This window comes from Mixophyes fleayi, chromosome 2, assembly GCF_038048845.1.
Source record: "Mixophyes fleayi isolate aMixFle1 chromosome 2, aMixFle1.hap1, whole genome shotgun sequence".
NCBI lineage: Eukaryota > Metazoa > Chordata > Amphibia > Anura > Limnodynastidae > Mixophyes > Mixophyes fleayi.
Genome location: NC_134403.1, coordinates 359486980 through 359507272, shown reverse-complemented (window position 1 = coordinate 359507272; position 20293 = coordinate 359486980). Strand labels below are relative to the sequence as shown.

The 20293-nt window shown below is 40.5% G+C and overlaps 1 protein-coding gene across 1 annotated transcript in view; it reads right to left on the bottom strand.

Annotated features, from left to right (window-relative positions):
• Positions 1-3964: 3964 nt before the first annotated feature.
• SIM2 (SIM bHLH transcription factor 2) overlaps positions 3965-20293 on the bottom strand; it is an 82248-nt gene continuing 65919 nt past the window's right edge. The window contains exons 6-11 of the mRNA XM_075197231.1: positions 19089-19288; positions 18079-18185; positions 15835-15982; positions 11172-11340; positions 7787-8189; positions 3965-5662 (exon numbers count right to left, since the gene is read on the bottom strand). Coding sequence (XP_075053332.1) covers positions 4947-5662; positions 7787-8189; positions 11172-11340; positions 15835-15982; positions 18079-18185; positions 19089-19288 — 1743 coding nt within the window. The 3' untranslated portion in view covers positions 3965-4946. The remainder of the gene's footprint in view (positions 5663-7786; positions 8190-11171; positions 11341-15834; positions 15983-18078; positions 18186-19088; positions 19289-20293) is intronic.

The window sequence follows — 20293 nt, the reverse complement described above, 5'->3', positions numbered from 1 at the left end:
ACTCTAAATTGGACCCTTGGAGTTTGTGGAGACTATAAAATTGCAAAACTTGTAAACTGATAAATTTTTCCATGATTTTAACTGTGTACCTTATATTGTAATACATGTTCTGCTGTTATATAGGAGTCACTTTATATAATAAGCATTGCTTTACAAACGGTCAGTTAAAATGTGAAGTCTCTTCTGTAGCAGCGGCTGTGTAACGTTTGGTATCAGACAGCGCTGGTGACTGTGTGCACTGTTAATAGATGACATGAAGGACTATGCTAATTACATACACACAAGTTTCCACTCGCCTTTAGCTCATTTGCATCGACTAAGGTCACATTCTTCCAGATAGAAGTATGAAATGTAGCACTGAGACAAAATACAATAATAGTAATTTAGTTACTGCTGATAAGACAGCTGTTTTCTGGGATGTACCGATACTCAGCCTATAAATTCACTAGAGACTAGTGATGTCACGAGTGACATCATGGTGATGTATCAAGTTCGTTGTGAACAATAAAAGATGACCCTATGCTCACATCCTTAGCAATATATTAAAGGATGCTGGGAGAGTTTTGATGCTATATAGCTAATATACTCTGTATTAAAAACAGGTAATGTCAGTTCTGTATATAATGCAAATCATGATAAAAGGGTCACTTTGCACCCACGTCTTCCCCACCTGATTTCGGCAGGATAGGCCCTCTGTTGAGCGCAGCAATTGAAGGGTGTTTCCCAGAGTTGGGGAGGCCTACCGCCTCCCAGAAGAGCTAGGCGCCACCGGGAAAGTGACCTAACGTGACTCCTTTTTGGAGGAGGGGTGGCCATGCCCGATTTGTGACTTTTAATTTTTAGAAAGTGTGATATATTTAAACATAAATCAGAACTACTACAAGATTATTTCTGTGCTTTTTACTGATAGACTGAGCCGTTCCAACATGCAGCCATTCAAGGCAAGTACTCCCCAAGCAATAAGAGCAGTTTCTGAGTCACATGACAGTAGCTGGAGAATAGCCGAGCTGCGTGTACTATAAGGCAGGCAAAATTCAACCCACATGTAGTTCCTAGTGAATGGATAGGCTTTACATTGGTTTATACCACAAGATGGCGGCCTCCAGTGTGTGTAGGTGACAGTGACACTTACATTTAAAGGCACTGTTAAAAAATCCTGCTTAAAATATTCTTCTTTTCTTCTTTTCTTCATTCTGTGGCTTTAGTGTTCCTTATATTTTGTTCATTGACAACATTGTCAGATGGAATCTATCATAAAGAGTTGCTTTGTGTACATAGTGTTCACACAGTATAGAGGTCATGCTGAGATTTATACATGGCAGCCTTGGAAATGTATGATCCCTGTATAAGGAATAAACCTGTTCCCAGTGCTGAAACTAAGTGCTGTATTTGCCAGTGAGCGATTGGGAGTCACATGACTGGAGATGGACGAATAGAGAGACGTTACTGGATACCATGTGACCAGTTACCCGTAGCTCACATACAATTACCTGCGCTCTCCCAGACCTGGATTGGTCCATTCATCTGGCCTGTCAGTCACATAGACCAGTGTTGGCTAATCTGCGCCACTCCAGGTGTTGTGAAACTACAAGTCCCAGCATGCTTTGCCAATACATAGCAGCTTATTCCTGGAAGGGTGTACTGGGACTTGTAGTTTCACAACACCTGGAGTGTCACAGGTTAGCCAACACTGACATAGACGTCAATGGGCTCTAATGTTGTGGGGTGTCTCACCCTGTTAAGCAGCGGCTGCTAACTGACCTGCAAAGTCTCAAAATGATATTCATGAAATAATAATCTGAAAAGACCACACAAATTTTTATAGGTAACGTGTCATTTTTCACAGATGTAGTTTGAGAGTATACATGGTGAATATATACATATAACTCGGTCATCATATGTACAATATTCACCTGTACGATGATGATCCTGTATGTGTGTTTATTCATGATTTATGTAATTTACACAGATTCTAACTAAAAAATATTGGACAGTTTGTTTAACACTTGGCAAATCCAACCATATAGCTCGGTGGCTGGAGTAGGAACAGTGGCAAATTTTAGCCCGAAGGGCAAGACTCAGCTCAGCAGCCTATAGGAACATTTTAAAGGGAAAAAAAATTGAGGCAGCCCAAGGTACCCCACTATGCCACCAGCCCGGGGGTTAATGTCCCCCATGCCCAGCCAGCCCCTGACTAGGAAAGTATTTTATTGAAAATTTAGGTGCTTGATAGATTGTAAGGTTACATGAGCAGAGCCTTCACCCTGTTGGTCTACAGTTATGTTCCTGTAAAGTGACCTATGTACGTATGTTATATCCCCCCATTGTACAGCGCTGAAAAATAAACCGACGCTTTATACATAAAAGTACCACAAAGAGGGCATCAAATCATCAGTGACCTACCTAGCAATAAATAGTGCAATTTGACTTGCTGTATCTTAATAACTCTTTAGACCATGTGATTGTGTTATGAAGCCTTGTTTTTCCAAAAATAATTCCCTTTTTAATAACTCATTAAAAGAAAAGCACATTTAAACTGTCCAAGTACTGTGCAATATAGATATTTAGCCTGATTGCAGAACGTGTAGATCTATAACACACTTCAGTGGCCAGGTTGTACAGATCTGGTTGTGCAGACGTTACATGAGGTCACCAGATCACAGAATGCATTTGTCCTTCTGCGTTTCCAGGTCAGGGGATAACTTCAAACATGCACCATTATACAGATCGTAGGCAGACCTGATTTGACATATCGGGATGGAGTTGCGAGATTCAATATTCTCTGGAAAGTGCTGCGAGATATGGTGGCGTTATACAAATAGATAATAATAATATTGGTCAGTCATCTTCGTTAACAATTGCCAGTTTGACATCCACATTTGCGCGGGTCGCCATTTTTAGAGAACTCACCTTCTAGATACCATGGGGGTAAAGGTATCAAGCTGAGAGTTTTCCGGTGGGTTTGAAAAACCAATCAGATTCTAGCTATCATTTATTTAGTACATTCTACAAAATGATAGTTAGAATCTGATTGGTTGCTATAGGCAATATCTCCACTTTTCAAACCCGCCGGAAAACTCTCAGCTTGATACATTTACACCCATATGTTCTGCATGACATTCATAGTCCCCTTGCGGCTCTGTTGCGTGTAATTTTGGATATCAGGCATGATGACGTTTGTGTTTTCAGCAGCAGAAATCGTGGCATATTCAGGGCTATATTTACACTTTGGACTGTGACGGTGATAGAGTCTGTTACTATAACGTCGTCCACCACCTTCACTTACATCAATATGATTGGCAGATGGTCATATGATTGTTGCTGCCGCGCCATGTTGCACATACACGTGACTACATCCCCTTTATAAGGTGTGACACTTTCCTGAGCACATCCATTTACTGCTGTAGGAGTGAATGTAAAGATAAATTCCTTCGAAGTTACATTTCCCTGACGATCGAAATATTTATTTCATACATTTGAATAATGTGACAAAAATCTGTACCAATCTTTACAAGTTTAAAGTGGACCCATGACCACTGCCTTACGAAGTGCCTCAGTGACGTCACAGCTTCCAAATGATACGATTTGCTCCATTCTCACAAAATGGCTGCCTCCGCCGTGTGAAGGCGAAAGGTCCAATTTAAATAAATTGGCTTTAAAATCTGTAATCACTAATATCTTGATTTTACGATGTAGCGTTCCAATTTTGTAGCTATAATTATTTTTAGATCTACAACTAATCTTTGGGTAAATCTCTGATGTGAAATGTGAAAATGAAAGGAATGGATTTTATAAACGTTGCAGGAAGTCCTATACAAATCAATAAATTAAAATAGGACGACGGTGGATTAAAGGTTTAAAGACCCTTTAAGAGTATAAGATGCATTTGCTTGCACTAAAAAAGCAATCTGAATTAAGGAAACACTTATACATTTATGAAGGGACACAAGACAACATTCTCTGACTTTGGTTTTATTAATATATGCAAAGACTATTGTTTTAACGAACATTTGGCACATTAGCAGCTGCATAGCCAGCCCTTCATCGTACATATACATATTCTTACTGTTTTGTGTCATGTCTACCTTGTTCGGGTACTAAATGTTTTCGTGAGCAGATGGAATTTAAACCTACAGAAGAGATCTGTCCTTGAAATAATGTCTTTGGTACTTGTATTTTCTTTTCTGCCAAAAAAAACCCTCTTATAATAGAATGAACAGACAAATTCCCCACTGTCTGGTTAAAAAAAATAAAAGTGACTGGGTCAGTGAGGTATTTAGAGTTGTACATCCTTAAATTCTCTAACACCCGCCCCCCCTGGGAATGCTCAGCATTCAGACTTCCTCTGTGGAATCTTAATTCAGATTATTGCCCAATGTGTTTATTAAACTAAATAACAGAACTGTCACCCTCCTGCCTCCGTCCAGTTGAGTTACTGTACAAGAATTTTATAACAATAATTGCAACTGGAACTTTGCAGAAACTACTCTCACTCGTTACAATGTATCCCTCGTGTACTCAAATTCTCTTTTTGGAATAGAGGATTAAAGAATATAGGTTGTTTCAGGGGAGGTAAAAAAAAATAAAAAAAATGTTTCCTTCATATAATTAAATTTGAAACTGTACGTCTCAGGCATCGCCCTGTTTATTCACCCAGAAGTGGAAAAGGGGAGAATATGATCCGGTACATGACTTCTCAAATGGCACGGTCTACACCAGAGATTAATCTGTAACAATGTTGCTCTGAAGCTGGTTGTGTATTTGTGACCTTTCAGCTTCTATTACACGCGGCGTGCCAAGAAAACATGCACGTCTGTCCTTTGGCGACCTTCAGCTTACGCTTGGTGAGTACCGGACACCGGGCTCTCTCATGCTTCTATGTAAATAATTCCAGTTCCTTGGTTTTCTTTTTCAATCAGCGAACAAAACACCCATAATGACCACTGTCACCTTCCGTTGGTTATAATTACAGAAGTCCCAATGTAATGAGGAAGTGCAGTTTCACGGTGGGTTTCGGGAGAAGAGACAGAGGACGGACTTTGGTTACGGTAAACAAACGAGTTCGCCTCCTCGGAGGAATAACCGTAGTTTTCCGTCCCGTGTTCCCGTTCTGTGCATGAGGAGGTCGGACAAGGTCCGTGTTTGGATAACACGTTGTGATAATTTAGCGGCACGTAGGGGACTTGGCTACGGGACTTGAAGTGCTCGTGGTCGGGATTGTGGTGGGGGAATTTTGGTGTCATTCTGTCGCTGTTTTCTAGTTCGTTATATCCTGTTTGATGTAAGCTAACATGCCCATATCTAGGCTCCTTCATACAGATCCTCCGGGTCGGCTCATACACCACCGGCCTTGGCAGCAGGTGGCTTAATTGTCCTACAGTCTTGGCGTGGAGACATTCGGATTTTGGCAAAAAAGAATTGTTTAAGGAGTCTGAAAAGTGTTTTTCATTGATCATCATTTTCTCCTGCTGGTATCTACTAAAGTCCATCTTGTTTTCTTCTTTCACAGTGTGAAATGTCGGGATCTCTCTGTTTTCCAGTTTGCTGGTTTTCGGTGCTGAACAATAGAGTTCATCTTTATGTCGGATGTTGGGCCTTAATGACGACGGACATCCTGTAAATCCTTCGGAGGCGTTGTCTCCTGCGCCGTACCGTTTGGTTGCTGGGTTGTGTTTTGGACAAACAAACATACAATAAGTTAACTGAGATTTCAAAGTAAAATTAAGAAGGCTTAAGTAAATATTCATAGGGAATTTTAAACATTATAAAAGTTAAATCGATATAAAAAATAACATTCACAATTAAGTTCCAAAATCATGACAGAGTTTATTATTTGACATTGTTTATGCCCTTGTTAGCTAGATGAGTGCACACAGTTGTCTGTAACTGATTCTATGGGTTAGATTTATCACACTTAAAAAGGAAAAGTGGATGTGTTGTCCATAGCAACCAAACAGATTCTTGCTATTGTGTTCTAGCATGTACTAGAAAAATGATAACTAGAATTTGATTGGTTGTTATGGGCAACACCTCCACTTTTCTTTTAACTTACTATAGTATCCTTTAAATTCAGACATTTAAAGCGTACACACATTTTTTTCGTTTTCATGCAATTTTGATAAGTTGAACATTTAATATTACAGCCCGAGCAATAGCTTAATTTTCATTTACCTACTAACACACCATTTTTGTCAAAATCACGACCCCCTCTCCTAACAGCATAATAACTTCAGCAATATTTAAATTAGCTATTGGTGTGGACTGTCCTGCGGGCCCTAAACCTCAATGGAACTCCCAAGCTTCTTCCCAGCACACTTAAAATAAAACCCTATTACCTGGCACCATTTCCTTCCAATTTAGTCTCCCCTCTCCCTTCTCTTCCAGCCCAACAGCTATCAGTGATGTCCGAGATCCTATCCCTCACTGAATTATAAGTGAATGTCACAGCTGGAACTGCAATGTCTTGTTTATTTCAACGCAAAAGTCCCTGGATAATGTCCTTTTAAGGGCTAATGTATTAAATGAAATACTCAGCTGCAGTGGAAACTCACGTTGAGTCTTTAGTTACGGCAGACACCACAGGAGCAGAATGGACCTAATCACTGTATTACCTAAAGAAGGAGCTGGAACGCGTTCCACTCTCATCCATAAACATCGGTGTTACCGTCATTTCACCAATATTGTCCCTCTAGTTATTATTAGATCTACAACCAATTATGGGGTAAATCTCTGATGTGAGATGTAGGTCACTTCATAAATGATCAGAACTGTCTTATTAGAATTTTGGTAAAAATGTACCAAAAAAATTAAAGGAATGGATGTTATAAATGTTGCAGGGAGTCCTATACAAGTCAATAAAATAAAATAGGATGAGGATGGATTAAAGGTTTAAGTGTATAAGATCCATTTGTATTCACTAAAAAAAAAACATTTTAGGAAGGGAAATACGTACCATATACATTTATGAATTACAACACGTATGTTTGCTGTATTTTCCATATAATTTGAATTTCAAGCATCAGGAACCGCAACATCACACTGCTTATTATCCTGTTATGCCTGTTTACATTTACACTTCAATTCAATTATTACATCATGTAGTGTTTGGTTAAGTCGAAACACTACGCGTTTCATAGGTATTTTTCATATAAAAGCTCCTTTATCTCTGCTGATTTGTTTGAAGGAAGCTAAGAATTAGCACTAGTCAAATATTAACTTTCAGCGATGAATATACTACTCACCAATCCACTTATTTTCTGTGTGATGAATTGTTTCCAAGAATATAGCACTTTCAATCATGGGAATAGGACAATAACTTAGTGACACAGTAACATGTGTAGAACTCGCTTTGATGTGACAATAAGTAAATATGGACAGATATCAGTGAGAAATAAAGGACATTGTAGCCGGTGGCTGGCTGCTGTCGTAGAAGTAGGAGGAATTTATTCTGTATAGTTCTTGCCGTATACAACCAAGTAACAATACTATACGTGAACAATAAATTAGGATCATGTATCCCCATGTAACAGATATGGATATATCAAATCCAGTGTTGAAACTTTGAACCTCTAGTTGGAGATGCATGATTTACTTTAATGTGTCTTGACCTATGCTGGAAATTCCGCAACAAGTGGACTTTACTTAACAGCCAATCAAAATTAAACTGGAGTTATTTTATGAAACCACTCCAGATTCAACCTTGGATGTCGTTTTCCCTTAGTAAAAAGTGTTTTTTTTTGCATTTTAGATAGATGTCCTGTAAGCAGTATGAAAGAAAATAACTTACCATCGTAATTCTGAGAGAGGTTATGACGTGTCTGACTCGTTGATGGCTCGTGAGCAGTCTTTGGTGGCGAGTTTGGCACTATGGAGTTGGAGTAATGCCAATGGCACTCTCCGCCTGTCTGTATTGTGCCAAAGAAAAATCTGGCTACTTCACAAGGTGACCCCTGGGCCTGTCCAAATTTAGAAGGCATGACTTGTTTTTTGCTACCTAAAACATGAGATTCCATTGGAAAGTGTCCGTAGTGGTAAGGGAATGGCAAGCTGTAGGCAGGGGCGTATAAAAGTTCGCTGTTTTCCGCATGGCTGCTGGGTTCCTGGTTGGCTGTGGAGCTTACGGTCGGGCTGCCTTTCCAGCTTTCAGACTGGGCACAATCCAACTTGTCACCATGGTAGGAACTGTACGACTGCAAAGAGAAAGTCCATGGCATTATCTCTAAGACCGCTCTCTGACACAATGGCTCATTACATCCTCCCATTCCCGGTTACAGGACTTTTTTCGGGCTGCACCCACTTTATTGAATTCTATCCCTCGCACAATAAGACTCTCCTCTGGTCTACAAACTTTCAAGCGTTCTCTGAAAACCCACCTCTTCAGACAAGCTTATAATATTCCTCAACCACCCTCTTAACCTCACTACATTACCCTATTACCACCCGTTACACAATTTCACACAAGACAACTACCCCCTGACCAACATTGTTTTGTGACGGGATCATTTAGCCTATGAGTCACTTTTACCTTTGCCGCCTGGCTGGGCTGAAATGCAAAATGTAGACTTAGCCTCATGTGTCAAACTCCCATTGCCCCATAGATTGTAAGCTTGCGAGCAGGACCTTCTCACCTCTTTGTCTATTTTACCCTGTTTGTTTATTAGTTTACTATGTTTGTCCCCAATTGTAAAGCGCTATGGAATATGTTGGCGCTATATAAATAAATAATGATGATGATGATGATGGCTAACTCGCCCTGAAATAAATTTTAATCTCATCCCTCCTGTTCTAAGTTCATCTAGGATCCACACCCCTTCACGATACATTCCCAGCACATATAATAGTCATTAGGAAAATGCAAATATGCGCAATACAATTCTACGTGCGCAAAAGTTCCTATTTATCCATCTCGCTCATACAAAGGAGCACCCCACATTCTATTTGCTTTGTTCCAATTATAGTTCATCTGCAAATTGCTTCAAAGTACAAGGGAACACACTTTACACATTTGTATATCACTTTTTAAAAATAAATTAGCTGGAGCCATTTTTCTTTGTGAATGACTATATCTGTCTTGTCTCTCATCTTTGTTGAATAAACAAGCAACTGACATTTACATAACCAAGCAGAATTGTCTAATATTATTGCCATGCTGTACGACAAAGCTGGACTGTGCTCTCTACATTGGATAGAATTGTATCCAGGCACCAGCAATGGAGATAAATGAACCTGCCTGATGAAATAAAGACCTGAATAAGAAGCACAGAAACAATGAAAAATGGAATTACAAGGGGTAGATTTACTAAAGCTTCTAAAAAGAAAAAGTGGAGGTGTGTCCCATAGCAACCAATCAGATTCACGCTCTCATTTTCTAGCATGTAACGGATAAATGATAGCTAGAATCTGATTGGTTGCTATGGGCAACACCTCCACTTTTACTTTTCAGAAACTTTAGTAAATCTAAATTTACAAGCATGTAAATTAAAATCATTGGATGTTGAAAACCCCCTTTATATCGCTCTCGACTGTTCAGTACATTATGTTTCCAGGAGCAGTAATGTTTAAGCGTACAAGCAGCAAATCTATCTACAATAAAATTACTCATGTAATTCTAAGTTGTATCTTTTTTTCTTGTTATTAATTTATGATGGGACATGCGGTTAGAAGCCTGTGTCCAGGAAACGTTCACTGTAATCATTGCTGTAGAACATTTCACATTAGCGGACCCAATAATTTAATCCGTCTCTGAGCACAAAGAGAACAAGTCACTTTCTAAATACAGTTTGACAGCTCCAAACTCTAAAGTATTCCAGAAATGTCACAATGCCACATACAACTGTATTAAGCATGTGTAACTTATGCAGCATATTTATAAACATTAAAGACAACTTTATTTGTAAACGCTTTCCTGAAACTTTTCCTAAATTCATTGTTTTACTTTGGCGTCTTTCCACAGAGAGCATTTGTAATTGTTTTTATGTATGATAAATATACTTTAAGGTTTGAAACAATGTATATGTTGTGTGACACACTTCAGTTTGTGCAGATGTGTGCAGGACTTGTAACAATAAGTGAATTTGAGCAGTAAATTGTAGCCATCCTTGTGTGTAACAATACATGTGCTCAGAAACATTACTGATAAACTTGGTGTGATCATGTCCCTGCATTGGTGCTGGTCCTGCTCCCTACTCATCAGCATAGCAGATCGCATGCTGGAAATGTATGATTCTTCTATGTACTCAAAAACATTACTGATAGGCTTCTTGTGATCATGTCCCTGCTTTGGTGCTGGTCCTGCTCCCTACTCATCATGAGAACAGATCATGTGCTGGAAAATGTAGAATACATCTATATACTCAAAAGCATTACTGATACGTTTGTTGTGGTCATATCCCTGCATTGGTGCTGGTCCTGCTCCCTTCTCATCATGATAAAAGATCATGTGTTGGAAATGAAAAATACTCCTTGTGCTCAAAAACATTCTATAGATTGTAAGCTTGCAGGCAGGGCACTATTACCTCCCTGTCTGTATTACACAGTATTGTTTTATTACTGTGTTTGTTTCCAACTGTAAAGTGCTACGGAATTTGCTGGCACTATAAAAATAAATGTTGATGCTGATGATATTGATAAACTCGGTGTGGTCATGTCACTACACTGGTGCTGGTCCTGCTCCCTACTCATCATGAGAACAGATCACATGCTGGAAGTGTAGAATACTCCTATATACTCAAGAACATTACTGATAAACTTGGTGTGGTCATGTCTCTTCACTGGTGCTTGTCCTGCTCCCTACTCATCAAGATAACAGATTACGTGCTTTAAACGTAGAATACACCTATTTGCTCAAAAACATTATTGAAAAACTTGGTGTGGTCATGTTCCTGTAATGGTGCTGGTCCTGCTTCCTACTCGTCAGTAGAACAGATCACGTGCTGGAAATGTAGAATACTTCTATATACTTAAAAACAATACTGATAAGCTTGTTGTGGTCATGTCTCTTCACTGGTGCTTGTCCTGCTTCCTACTCATCAGGATAACAGATCATATGCTAGAAAATGTATAATAGTTTTATGTGCTTAAAAACATTATTGATCATCTCACTGTACTGGTGCTGGTCCTGCTCCCTACTCATCAGGATAACAGATCACATGCTGGAAATGTGGAACACTTACCTCTGCATATGGGTTTGATCGTGGTTGCTTGGATCGGACTTTCGCAGCCTTCAATTTGGCTGGTTTGCGTGCCTCCTGCGAGGTAGTCATTGAGGTCCTGCATGGGAACGGGGCTTTTGAAACAGTCACCTGCTCCAAGGATAGCTGCAGCTCCTTATACTCTATATCTCTGCACAGAGGGAGAAAGACAAATATTTGCACCAATTCAACAATGTGGAGGTTTGTGAGGAATGCAGTGGTTGTGTTGTTTCACAGTCAGGTCATGGTCTATCAGTGTCACTGGCTGGATATATTGTTCTCTTATTTACCCATGGGTAAAATTGTGAGAACTTTACTGTAAGTTTTATAACTTTACATATGTTAATATTTTATTGAAAGTTAAATAATGTAAATGTGTTTTGGAATGTTCATGATTTGGATGGTTATCTAGAATTTAATTTCTGCATCTCAAGTTAGGAACTCTATGACTTGATATAATGAGGACACTTTGTTTTATGTTTTGAGTGCTGGGTCGGCACACCAAGCCTCCTTTGAATCCAAGACAGTTACTCTTGGATTTAAAGGAGATGTTCCAACTAAGATTGTAGTTTGAAATTGAGTACAACCCTGATGGGCTGCTTTGAGAATCTTCTGTTCAGCAACCCTGCACAATATTTTGCTAAAAAGTTCCAGTTTTGAAAGTTGACAAATTTAAACTTGATCTAGTATTAGGCGGAGTTACCAGGTCCCAGAAGCCTCAAACGGTCCCTATGTCGCTCTCTTGTATATTTCCTACACTCAACTGATTCAAGCTGTGGAACTTTGGAGGCTTCAGAGACCCGATGGATCAGTCGAATGGCGCATTGCAGGTAAGTAAACACCAGATATTATCTTAACGCCATCTGATACTAGATTTTATGTGTTGGGTGGTTATTTACTTTAAATTCTAATCTCTGCATATATGTGGCCACAAGGGGGCAGTCTTACGCATGTGGGGCACAGCTACCTTCTCCAGTACATCTGCCTCAAACATAATTAGGTTGACAGATAATTTGATTAGACGTGTCTACTTGCTGTGTGCTTGTCGTGCTCTTGTGTGTGGATAAAGTTATTATTCATTGAATGTTTGCCATTTTTGCTGTATGTTAGAAGATTGTTAAAACAACAAGCAAAAGCCACAGGGAGAACATACAAACTCCACACAGATAAGGCCATGGTCGGGAATTGAACTTATGACCCCAGTGCTGTGAGGCAGAAGTGCTAACTGCTAAACCACCATGCTGCCCAATTGCTTTGCTGGGCAAGATGATATTTAGAGGAAAATATGCGCAGATTGGGGGCGTTCCATCGGTTTAATGATCTACTTGCAATAGTGCATCAGGCTTAGTGCAATTTGAACCTACACTATTTAAATGAGGTACAAGGGCTGGAGATAGAGCATACAGTGATACTGTGACTTACCACAATGTAAACTCAGGAACTCTGCATTATACACCTCTCTCATTTATGTATATTCACGCCTCTCCCTGCCTTACCTGTGATAGCCTGTTAATGAGCTCAGGGACCGTTCCCTGACCACTACCTCCCAGCCCTGCATAAGATTCAGACAGTGCTGGTTCATTGCGGTCTCTCCCTGGCCCCAGGGTTTGTCTGGTTTCCCAGTACCCATCGTATACCTACGAGTCTTAGTCTATGGTGCTTGTCTCCATCCTGACAGATTTGCACAAATGAAAAAAGTGCAATTGTAACACAAAACCATTGGGGCAAATTGGAAACGACAATCTAGGTTTCCACAGCCTGGCGGGAGCGATAATCCTAAGAGAGTGGCACTGTGCCATTGAGAGTTAATGATCCAGGGCCGGCACGACCAATAGGGCCTCCTAGGCAGCTGGCTAAGGGATACCTAAAACACTAAAGGACCGTCATAATGTCACCCATCACCTGCGGCTCCCCCATAACGAGTGCCTGCCGCTGACATGAAGGTGAAACAGCCGATAACGTCAGTGTTACGCTGAGAGTGTGGCACTTGGATATAATATCAAAGCCAAGTGCCACCTTTGCAGTCAGAGGAGGAGAGGATGCTGTGCCTACCTCCCGCCTGCTAAGGTATGAACCTTATATGTATACTGTAAGTATCAGTTTATTGCATTTCTATAGCAGTTCCTGATGAAGCCTCTTGTGCTGGCGATTTGCTTCAGACCAGGATGTCTCCCCGCTGCTCAGAATTCGTCTCAGGAGATACGTTTTAGCCTCATCGGTCCGACAAAGACAAAATACAATAGCGGAACTATCAACAAAATCAAAATATACTTCTCCCACTTGTTTGTGGAAGGAACGATTAACGTGTGAGAAGTATATTTTGATTTTGTACGTGGTTTTGATACCGTTGTCACGGTCAGACCACAGGTCAGTGTGTTTTTACTTACAGGGAGACTATGCACTTTCGCATACAGTGTGTTTGTATTACAAATGTTGCATGTTTCAAATTATTACCTAGACCTTGGTCTAAATGCAGGCGATTCCTATTGAGTCATCTGTTTGCACTCCTTTTAAATTGCATTGCAATTGTCTGTGATTTGATAATTATGGATTGATTGCACTGTTTATATGAGATGGCTTAGTCATTTCTGCTGAGCGTGTGGGGATGTTTTTAAAAATACTTTCAGAACTAACATTTTTTTGGACTTTTAATTTAGTGTGTTTTGCAGATTATTTTAGTGTGTCTACACTGCTATGCTGAGGTACAGCTTGTGCATGTTACGTTCTGAGACAGATGTACTGTTTGTAAGTGTCTGTATTTGTAAACACATGCAGAACTGCAGCTCCCTCCTGTCTGTACAGACGGGTGTAGTACGAGTTAACGATAATGTAAACACCGACAGTGTTTACACCTACATAATTATTATGATAGTGGAGAAAGCGACATGTAATAAACAACTACTTACCTGTAAACAGACAGACTGGAAATCCGATGTGAGGAAAAGGCGACACTTCCAAATGACGTAACTTGCAAGCGCGACTTGGATTTTTTTTTATTTTATTAAAGCGTCAACACACGAACACATTTAATTATGATAATATTAATTGTATTCCTAGCCCTAACCCCTAACCCTAACCCCTAACGTAAAGGTAATACTTACATGGGTCCGTGCGTTGCCACATTAAAATCCGAAATGTCCAAGTCTATCTTGAAAGTCATAGGCAAACCGAGAGGGGGGGGGGGTTCCTAGTGCCTGGAAAACCCTCTCCCAGCCTGGGGTACTGTATGCTTGAGGTGGCTGGACCCTGCCCCAGGTCCAGCTTGTGTGCAGATCGTTTCTGTCTGCACTGTTCACAGCCATCTCTCCCCAACAAGTATTGAAAGCAGCAAGAACAGGTAGGAGAGAGCAGGACAGTGTCAACTGTTCTGACACACTCATCAGGACTTTGTCCTGATTGTAGGGACAGTTGGGAGGTATGTCAGACTTCACACGGCTCTGCTCGAAAAGGAAGAGCTGTGTGCCCCTAACAGTAGTGCACGCAGCATTGCCCATGTATATTATGGGGATAGGAAGAGTTGGAGAGCAGCCAAGCACTGTCTAAAATTATAGCCACGCCCTGAAGCATGCTGGCCACGCCCACTGGTGGTGGGGCATGGAAACCCCCCTCTACAAATCCTGCATTTGCCCCTGCAAGTTACGTCATTTGGAAGTGTCGCCTTCTCCTCACATTGGACTTCCAGTGTGTCTGTTTACAGGTAAGTAGTTATTTTTTACATGTTTTCTTTACTATCATATTAATTATGTAGTTGTAAAAACTGTCGGTACTTACATCACTGTTAATACGATTACCACCGGTATAGACATTCCGTTCTCATTATTACGTTTCTTCCTAAGTAGACATGAGTAATCTCACAGCAATGCTCTACTACAATAGGCATGGATTAAAGGAATTGCAGGAGCAGCAATGTAGCCGAAGAGGGATAAGGGAGGGTGGTCGCTAGGCGGTCCGATACAAGTGGCATGAAGCAGGAGGGGGGGGGGGGCAGACAACGAACTCAGGGAAAGGAGGGGGCGAGACAGGAGGCAGGACAAGGTGAGGGTAGGTAAAGAAGAGGGGGAAGGAACTTTATTAAACATAGTTTTTCAGTCTCCCACCCACTCATCCCCTACAGTACATGCAGGTATTTCTTTAAGAATAAATAAAAATGTAAAATATATGTTATAGATTAAGCACTTTATATGTGTAATCTTTGTAAATGGTTGACGAGTAATGTCGTTGTCATTGTATGATTTGTGAATATAATTTATTGCTTAAATTGCTTTGTCACATTTGTAAGGGCGGGAAAGCGGCGAGCAAGGCATAGGAAGGGGAGGAGCCAGCAGGGCCGGGCAGTATCACCCAGGGAAGGGGGGCCGCATGCCTGGTTTCAGCAACTGGAGGGTGATTTATGCCCAAGGGGCTGGTCTCCGGAGGACGTTGTTGCGGTGCCTACATGGTGGGCAGAACACGCCCTATTTTTCCAGATCGAACTGGAAAAATATGGTAGATTTTATTAGCCTTGCACGTTTGTCTGCCAAATACGCGTTTGGAAGTGTTTAATAAAGCTGTGACCAAAACAATTTTGCCAAATACTTGTCTCAGAGTCTTTCTGTATAAGCTCATAGTGTTGGTCGGCCTATACCCCTTAGTCCTGTGCACTTACGTGAGTACGTAGTTCACACTCACTATACAGTGAGGTCTGGAGGAGCGGCTGTTGTGGACGATTGTCGCGTAGCTCTGGATCCAGACCCAACCTCCGCGCTTCGACAGCAGCCGGTAGTACTTGGTGGTGACCTGGCCTTTTACCAGCACTCAAAAAGAAACAATGCATTACAAATTAATCCACTCCTCAAAATTGTTAAGTTTATTCTTAATGGTGACAGTGATTATATAAATGTGGAAGTGTTCATTATTGCATACTTAATAAAATGCCCCTCCAGGAGATCCCGGGAGGGGAGTTAAAGTGACAAATGAGGAGGTGTGGTGGGGGGGGGGGGGACATGGTGATTTGCGTAATTTGTCCCGCCCCTTGTAGTGCAAAGCCACGATCTTGTCCTTGAGGCCCTCCATCCCTCCTACTTCACTAGGCAGGATGCGGAGGGCGGCCTGCTCTCCCGGGAGTTGGGGAGAACTAACCGAAATCCAGGAATCGCCTGGACATTCTAGGAGAGTAGACCGGTATGTAATATTACAACTGGAGCGCATCAGTGGATGTATAGTTCAGTAAGGAAACTCGGTCTGCAGCCTGGGAGCCCGGGGCTACGGGGAGATCAGAATAAAGATTGACAGGAAATAAAATGATCAATGATAAAAACCCTCTGGGCTGTAATGTATTTGTCGGAGGGGTTTTGTAGTACAAGTCGACTTACCCTATATTCTAAAGAACTGAGATTGAAGGGCTGCTGGGTGTGTTAAAGGAAATGTAAATGGTATAGTACTCTGGAATGGATATTATCAGTGTTTTAATGGCAAGGCATAGCTCATAATAATTATTTATGTAGGGGGAACTAGGTTTGAAATTAGTCCCCAAACTGACCTTAAGCAGCCATAGGGGGGAATTCAATTCCCCCGAAGTACCGCCGCGTTATAGATATTACCGTTATTACGGTAATATGAACCCGGCTTTCAGGGAGCTGTGAGCAAAAAGCCAGCGTTATAATTACCGTAATAACGGTAATCACGCGCATGATTACCATAATAACGGTAAAAGTTTTAGCGCAACGGTACTTCAGGGGGAATAGAATTCCCCCCTTAGTGTTTTTTAGGATGTATTCCTAAATCTGTTCCACAACGTCATATGGACATAATGGACGTCTTTTACAGTTGGACAGAACGCCACTTATTTTTGTGTGTGTGTAATATACGGCGTCCTGCACTGCGCAGGCGTTCATACCTAGATTTGTGTATCATAGACTTGCGTTCCGTTACGTCCAGTGAGGCGGAACGGGAGCAGACAGGGGCAGGTGAGCAGCATGTTCACTGCATCTCTTGCGGGTGCTGCAAAGAACGATTATGAGGATCCGCAGTACTAGCCACTTCTGATTGGCTGACTGCATATTGACCACTCCCACTGATACTTTATTCATTCATGTCACAGATTTATAAATTCAATTCGTGGCCATCTATTCGCAGTAGTTATTTGTCATTTCCATTTGGACTATTGCAGGAAAGAGATTTAACATTTATATTTTTAAAAAAACAGATGTGGGGGTGTTTGGAATTTAGTTATATTTTATTGTATGGAAAATGCGACTTTCATTTATTAATAACAGTTAAGACACTATTCTCTTTTGTGTATATGACATTTCATTACATTATTATATTGAGTACAGTAATATGAGCAATGTCTTTTTCTACTAACACTACACACTTGTATGCTTGGCGGATGCATTGCACAAACGCATCTTGAGATTCGTTAAGCTCTACATGAAGCCTGTTATATTCAGCCAGTTCAGTCAAATGAGTCCCTGGAAACATGGGTGTATCATCCAGGCAGAGTTGTTAATTTGGTTTCCCTTGGACACTATACAGAAAAGCTCTGTGGATAGGATGGTATTCAGTGCACAATGCATAGCTGATCCAGGATACCTCCAAGGTCTAAGGGTGGTGAAAATAAAAGAACTCTTCCTAGATAGTTTTGTAAATAAACACAAAAGGAAGACGGATAAAACAATATTTTAGAATATTTTCAGAAGGCATTTACAAACCTATAAGATAAAGAAAGTTATTTGAAGGTGCATCGCTCCACAGATCTCGGCTATCTTTCACTTGATCATTTTAGTTCAGAATAATCAGTGAACTGAAAAAGGTGCCTATTGCCTATACTGTTACCATGGAAGCTGCTCATTGCAGATCTCCTACCCCTGATTGCATCTGAACGTTCTCCGTATGTAATGCTTATACTTACAGAGGTGGTGGGCGTATCTCAGGTGGAACACATCGCAGCCGTGGACGTGGTGGTAGAGGGTTTTTTCGATGAGGTCTTGAGGTTCATAACCAGTTAATTCAGCTACTCTGCACAGAAAAGAAGAGCAATGAGTATTATTTATATAGATACATTGATCCATGCAATGAAGTCGGCAACATCTGGACACCTTTGAAGGATCTTCCATACAGCAAAACATATTTGTATATTATTATTATTCCAAAAGAACTAAATTTTGATAGCTGTACAAAACATTTCATGCTCTGTAAGCCAAGAGCTGATCACGTTTATTGGATGTGGTATAGTCATGGAATTATGAGTGATGGTAAAAATAAATTAGCAAAACCACTGGATGTTGGAGTTGTGTCAGCTTCATTTCTCAGTTATAAGACTGTAAAATGCAGATTATTTATCTCACGTGGACATAAACATTCAACGAAAATAAAAATAAAAAAAAAAGAACAAGTTTCCAAATTAAAACTTTATACCTGAAATAAAAAGTATATATATATATATATATATATATATATATATATATATATATTTATTTAAATATAATAACTAAATGTATTTCTAAAAAAAAAATCTGAATTCTCAGTAGAGGTGGTGAAAAGAAGGCTACTGGGGACAGATCTGTTTCTGTCTGCTTTGAGCTCATCAGTGCAAGCTAGTTCCCTTCTCCATTTGGAGAGGCAAATCTGGACACCATACTGGACCATAGCTATGCCTGTGAATGGGGTGGATTATCGGGGTGATTAAACCTATATTACTTGACAAATAACATGAGAATATCACGTTTGGCACTTTAGCCAAGTATCAACCTGACAAAAACATTATTAGCAACAGTTCTTTCCAATCTGAGGCAGGAAACTCAGTGATGGATCGGTGTCCCCAATTTTAATGAGCCCATGGCAGCTGCCTGTTATCTAGATCCTATGCCTAGAAGTGCCCGGTTACCAGCTTCACTTCCCCTAGTATGTACGGCTGCTTACCTTGAGTCCAGGAAAATTAGTTTGAGGTCCAGACTGGCTCTAAACATGAACATGTTACTGTGGAGTTTGATCTCTGTGATGGCGCTCGGGGGTAAGGACTGACCCACGGCCACTAGCCCTACAATTTGATAGCAGGAGTCATACAACGAAATGTCCAGCATATATTGCCTTATTTTCAGATACCCGCTGCAGTGAATCACCTGTCGTACATAGATAAAACATGTCACATATATGCTACACAGACCAAACAGGTCACAAGTATCTTATAACCAGTCTGGATGCCATGTTGTCCCATCTATTATGTCCCAAAATACCTTTAAAGGACTGTGTGTCAGAATTATGTTGTAACCCCTAGCAACCAACGAGATGTTGCCTTTCATTACTTTCACAACATGGTTTGTATTGACACTTTATTTTACAAAATAATCACATTACAGATGTATTGAAAATCAAGAAATTGGCTTTATTTCAAATTTAGTGCAAAATGGTTTTTCATTGTTTTGTCTTCTCTTATTGATTGGCTGAAAGTGCTGAATATGGTATATTGCAATGTATACCTAAACCATGGTAGAACACAGTAGGTTACCATTAGTGATTTTTACTAAATGTAATTAATTGGTGGCTCAGTGGTTAGCACTTTTGCCTCACAGCACTGGGGTCATGAGTTTGATTCCCGACCATGGCCTTATCTGTGTGGAGTTTGTATGTTCTCCCCGTGAGTTTCCTCCGGGTGCTCCGGTTTCCTCCCACACTCCAAAACATACTGATAGGTTAATTGGCTGCTATCAAATTGACCCTAGTCTCTGTCTGTCTGTCTGTGTGTGTATGTTAGGGAATTTAGACTGTAATCTCCAGTGGGACAGGGACTGATGTGAATGAGTTCTCTGCGGAATTAGTGGCGCTATATAAATAACTGATGATGATGAAATTTAATTAAATCAGAAGTTTGAGTGCAAATATGCATTCTAGATTATCGTTTTCTGTATTTATTCGATTTGCACGAAATACACTTTGGCCGACAGTTCTAAAAAAAAACTTTCCTTGTTAAAGAAAAAGAATTATCACTTTTTTGCTCCTCGACACCTTTTTATTGGCACCGCAAAATCGTGTACATTTATTTTCTGACAATAAGTCCGGACACTAACTGGCATTAGATTTGCATCTAAAAACCACACGTTTAAACGCCGGTGAATCCAATGCAGACC